Below are 6,000 nucleotides of genomic sequence, written 5' to 3' on the forward strand. Positions count from 1 at the left end.
TTCCCACTTTAAACGGGGAAGGGGGGCATGCATCAATATATCACAGGTCAAATAAAAAGGTGAGATCTGAATGTCTACTGAACCAAAAACAAGCTTCCACTTTGTCAAAGAGAAATGGTCAACAGTGTCAAGTTCTACTATGGAAAGAATCTTTTCAAATTATTACCTTTAAGAAGTTTTAATGGCATTCAAAAACTAACCAACCAACCAACCAACCAACCAACATCAACACAACGCCGCTAAATATTTCAGATGCCAAATACTGCCCAGTCTTTATCTACTTTTCATAGTAATTAACCTACTAATAGAGCTGCACATTATACAGAACTTCCAGTAAAATAACAGCTCTTAGGATTTGTTAAAAATCCAAGTAATGTTTTCATTCCCTACATTCTAAATCACTACAATCATTGTAAAGGCAAGGCATCCTTTCAAGATTTTATACTTCAAGATTATAGTCCACATGATATATATACAAGTAGCTGTTGCCACATCAGTGAAAACACTAAAATAACATGGATAGTAAAATAATAAAAATTCTATTAGGTCCCTTTTAAAGGCAATGTTTCTTAACTGTTTCATTACCTCCACCCTCTTCCTTCCAAGGACTTATTTTTAGACATTTTTTTCCTTAATCACCTTACATAAATGTTTTATTTTATGTATATACTGTATATACCATTACTGAGATGACCATGGAATAACTGTATTACACTCTTCATTCTCCCTAATAAGCCCAACATGGCCTTTGGTGATCCAAAACTGCAGGGGCGCTGGGTGGCTCAGTCAATTGAGTGTCCGACTTTGGCTCAGGTCATGATCTCACGGTTCGTGGGTTCGAGCCCCACATCGGGCTCTGTGCTGACAGCTAGCTCAGAGCCTGGAGCCTGTTTCAGATTCTTTATATCCCTCTCTCTCTGACCCTCCCCTGCTTATACTGTCTCTCTCTCTCTCCCTCTCTCTCTCAGAAATAAATAAAACATTTTTAAAAAATTGTAATAATACCATTCCTGCATTATATGAGTACCAGTGATGGTATAGTAAGAGCCCCTTATTTCAAAGCGCTCTATTGAAAGAAAGAAAGAAAGAAAGAAAGAAAGAAAGAAAGAAAGAAAGAAGAAAAGAAAGGAATTTAGTAGTCAGTTCCATTTGGAGTAATATAAAGGAGGGGGAGGATTATATTTTGTATTTACAAAATGTATTCCATACCATGGAAGAAAAATACTAGCATGCAAAATCCAAGAAAGAAAGAAAGAAAGAAGAAAAGAAAGGAATTTAGTAGTCAGTTCCATTTGGAGTAATATAAAGGAGGGGGAGGATTATATTTTGTATTTACAAAATGTATTCCATACCATGGAAGAAAAATACTAGCATGCAAAATCCAAAAGCAGATAATCTAATACATATTTATCTTTATAAAAAATCCATCACCTTCTGATTTGTATCTACTTATGGTATGAGCAGGTTTGAAAATTAGTCTGTAATCCCTGCAAAAAGCTCAACTAATGGTAAGGAAGCCAACTTGGTACTAAAAATATGCCACATAAACCAGAAAGTGGACAGTTCACAGGCAGCTGATTAAACTACACTGATAAATAATAAAATTAAGAGTTCTAGCTCCCCTAAATATTTCTACCAAGGTTTCTGAATCATCTCTACCTACCTCATTCTCAACCTTACAGTTTTATCTCCGAGAATTTTCTATTAAACATAAATTTATCAGAGATAAGTTTTCACTGACATTTGTCCAATAAACTTATTTTTCAAAACTGGCTAAACAACTGGCTAGAATAGAAACAATGATTAAATATAAAGTATAAATAAGGGCTCATGAAATAAAAGCAAGTTGACTTATGACGATGTCTAGGTCGTTAACTTCTACATGAATTTTTCCCCAGCCACAACGTATATACATTTTCATTTTAAAGCTAGGTAGTCAGATTATTAAAATCAGCACTGCTATCAGTGATCTACCACCAGATGGATCAATAACTAAATTCTCTATACTGAGGTTTTGATCTCCAAACAAGCGAAACACACACTTCAATGTATATACAGTGTAAACTTTCCTGAGGTTCCTAGAATTTTTTTACTTTCCCCCACAAACAAAAATGCAACAGATAAAGATACACATAAAGGAGTGGGTTTTACAATACATGACTTGCCAAAGTGTTATAATTATGTAGATATCCCTCACTGCCCCACTACAGTGCATTCTGAACTTTGTAACCCTCCTTGTTGGCATATAACAAATAATCAAGAAATGTATTTTGAACAACCAAGTTAAAAAATTTATTTACTCTTGGTCAAAATAACGTCTATAATATATTAAATATCAGGCTAGTAACTACCACATTAGAGTACAAATCCCAGTTCAAACTGGACTAGCATATACTATAGAGACTGAAACAGAACTGCTTTCTTCTCAACTCCAGATCAAGTAATGTAGAGGTTTGGATGTAGTTCAAATTCTCTTTCTACTGGAGCAACTGACTGTTCTCAATTTGGTTACATCCAAAAACCTTCAATTTAAGAACTAAAGAGCACCCACAGAGAATAGCCAAGTCCCTTGTGCCTTCTCCCTTTTTCCGACTTTATTCTCCATTCTTAAATTCATCTGGTGAAGAAAGGAACGCTATAGTTTCACTAAACTTATTCTCAACCCCATCCCCAAACTGAAGGTTTGAACGTCTCTACTTTTTGAAATATGAAAGAAAGCAAGCTTCATAAAATACACCTGAAAAAAAGCTTCATAAGTATCACTTAAAACAGAAGAAAATAGAAAATAGACTACAGAGAATTTTAAAGTATACAAATGCAATTAAAACTGCAACTCACATGAAGAATAAAGTTTTCTTGAAGGTTTATAGCAGTTTAGAAGCCAAAAGAAGTTAAGATTGTTTCTACTTAGTAAAACACTTAGTTAAGTCACAGTTTATTTTAGCAGCCAGTAGAAAGGTCACCAGCTCACAATAAGAAAACTAAATCAATCAATAATAGTTCTGTAGTTACATCTAATTCTGATCAAATTTCAGAAAAAGATTCAATGACAGTAATCGTTTAAAAAAAAAAGAGGATGAACCCTGAAAATGACCAACCATCCTTTTGTGTCCATATTTTGTACAATTACCACAGCAAACAAGAAATAACAAAGGGCAAAGATACACAAAATAACAAAAACAAAGCTTCTATTTAATCCCATTAATCTATTCAAAAGTACTGTATAAAGATTTTACTGGTAAGACTATACAACCATGTGTGAGATAAAATGCTAGTTCAAGTCAACAAAACGCTACATTTTTAAGAGAATCCTACAGACAGTTACTCATAAGGGCCACAAAATTTTAATCTCTTTTTACCTCCTGCTCAGTAGCACGAGTTACCGCACAGGGATAAACAAGTATCACTCCTTCCAGCTATATGTATTAGAGAAATGCCCATCCCAAGTTAATTATGTGAAAGCCTAAAATAAAAAAAACTTTCATGCAGAGGTCAGGTTCTAAAACTGTACCCAAATTCTTCTTTTATCATAAGGAAAAAGGCAAAGCAAATGTATTTTCTTTTATGAAAACCTAATGAAGAAATCTTGAACATTTAACCGTTCCTTTACTTGTGGGTATGGCCCTCTTTTAGATGGAATGTTATGCCCATTTGATAAATAAGAAATTTCCTAGAGATCTTGGTCTACTGACCTTAAGAGCATTAGAATCTGATGATAGCACTCAAAATGGTTTTCTAATTTGTCACTGACACAACTCAGGCATCACATGTCCAAAATATAAACACAATAAAAGCAACGAAGATTTGAAACCTTAGCAAGGAAGATTTTAAAACATAACGTTTGATTACACTATCCAGTCTTTAAGGGAGTAGCCAACATTTAAAGCAACTTGAAAAAAATTTTATTTTTCCTTTCTAATACTTAAACCTGGGGCACAAAGTCATTCGTGAAAACCAGAACAGTAAGGACTTCTAACTTTCCCTATTTGAGCCCCTAGTCACAAATAACGTAAGGGCTTCTGTGTCGCTCAGTCCTTAAGCCTCCGATTTAGGCACAGGTCATGAGCTCAGGTTCCTGACTTCCAGCCCAGCATCTGGCTCTGCGCTGACAGCGGGGAGCCTGCACGGGATTCTCTGTCTCTCTTTCATTCAAAGATAAATAAGTAAGCATTAAAAAAAATTATTAAGTCTTTAATGCAGGAGGGAAAAGAAAACAAAAAAGAAAAACGCATTAACCAGCGGAATTGTATTAAGCTTCTCTGACGGACCTGGAAACCATAAAAAATAAAGCTTTTAGGTGCACTACAGTAAGACACAATTTATTTTTCAAAAATGCGTTACTACAGAAAGGCAGCGAAGATGTGAACAGCAGGTTTAGAGCTTACACGTCACTACTCTAGTAACAAACAGAGATCTTTTGCAAGGATGCTCAACATCAGACATCACAGCTCCGCGGCTAGTTCTTCTGGGCAACCGTGGCTTGTGAGATACCGGAAAAACCTTGTCTTCTCACTTTCTCCTACCTTTCAAAAGGTAAAGCAAATCCCTGGGAGAACATTTAACATTTTGCTTTTTTGAATATCGGGTCTTACTTACAATCCTTTATTTTTAAACTATACTAAAGAATTTCGGCTGCACGGTCTTTATTTTAATCAGTCCTCTTATCTCTTGGTGAGCTACCACTTTTTTTTTTTTTCTTTCATCCAACCAAAGCACTTCCAAGCCTTCCTTTTGGTTCAGGCCACCTATCTTCACGCGTATTTTCATCACAAAAGCCAAGAACAACAGGGCCTCCGCGGTACTGCAAGACCTCGACCACCGAGGCACGGCCCACACACCGATTTTTAAACACGATCGATGGTCCAAAAGTCAAACGACTTGTTGCAAACGTGCCTACACCTAAGCCGCCTTCAGAAAGTGTGAAGGCAGGAGGAAGAAGGCGCCACGCCGAAACCCGTCGCAAACGCGAGCCAGGAGCCCAGGAAACTGGGCGCGCGGGATACAAAGGGCCATGAATGCGGCCTTCCATGAGGCGACCGTGCGCGGCCGGGGAGACAAAATGGAGCGACCAGAGGAATCGGAGCCCGAGCTGCAGGGCCGGGGAAGAGGCGGCGGCCGGCGCGCGCCCCGCCGGGCTTCCTCCTCGACCCCGCGGCGGGGGAGGGGGCGCGGCGGCCCGTTCTCCCCGCCGCGCACACGCGGCCCCACCGCCCGGGCCTAGCGCGGCGGGAAGCGCCCGCGGCCGCCGCCAACAATGGGGAGGGTGGCGGCGGCGAAGGAGGGGCCGGCGGCGGCTGCACGGCGGCCCGCGTCCGCGCTCCGGGCCCCGTGGCGGGCCGCAGCGCCCGCGGCCCGCGAAACGATGCGGTAGAACGAGGGGTGAGGGGGGCGCCAGCGCCGGGATCGGACGGCGCGGCCCACAAGCGGCAAGGGCGCACGGTCTGCAGCCGCGCCGGCTCGCAGCCCACGGCGGGCCCCGGGTCGGCGTCGGAACCGCAGCGCCGCCCGCTTCGGCGGCGTGGGCCCGGGCCCTCACGTACCTGGTTGAACTCTTCGCCCACATCCGCGTAAATGTCTATGTGGTCCACACCGTCCGCCATCTTCCCTCGGCTGAGGCCGCCGCCGCCTCCTGCAGGTCTGCCCGCCGCGGCAGCAGCAGCGGATCTAGCGGCGGGGGCGGGGCGCGCTGCGTCACTTCCGAGGCCCGAAGGACGAGGCGGGGGCGGCCGGGGGCGGCCGGGGGCGGCGGTCGCCTCTGCAGCCCGCCCGCTCGGCCACGCGGAGTAAAAGCTTGCGTCCCTACGGGCAGACGCAGCTTCTTTTGTGTGTCTAGGTTAGGCTTGGGGTGTGGGGGCACGTCCCAGCGGGTTCCGGAGAGTGTTTTCACGTTTCCTCTGGCACACTCCAACGTTTTGTAATACTTTCATTTCTTAGTTTTTCTTACAATTCTCACAGCCAAGGCTTCTCAGAGGTGGAAGTTTTATGTCCACGATTAAATAT

At 42.0% G+C, this 6,000-nt stretch overlaps 1 protein-coding gene across 4 annotated transcripts in view; it reads right to left on the reverse strand.

The window, feature by feature from the left end:
- The window catches only part of CPSF6 (cleavage and polyadenylation specific factor 6), a 34,512-nt gene extending 28,867 nt beyond the window's left edge, over nucleotides 1-5,645 (reverse strand). For all 4 annotated transcript variants that reach the window (XM_039245624.1, XM_039245623.1, XM_039245622.1 and 1 more), the window contains exon 1: nucleotides 5,541-5,645. In XM_039245624.1, coding sequence (XP_039101555.1) covers nucleotides 5,541-5,600 — 60 coding nt within the window. In that variant the 5' untranslated portion in view covers nucleotides 5,601-5,645. The remainder of the gene's footprint in view (nucleotides 1-5,540) is intronic.
- Nucleotides 5,646-6,000: the final 355 nt, after the last annotated feature.

This window comes from Hyaena hyaena, unplaced genomic scaffold (assembly GCF_003009895.1).
Source record: "Hyaena hyaena isolate Hyena2069 unplaced genomic scaffold, ASM300989v1 scaffold_262, whole genome shotgun sequence".
Lineage (NCBI taxonomy): Eukaryota > Metazoa > Chordata > Mammalia > Carnivora > Hyaenidae > Hyaena > Hyaena hyaena.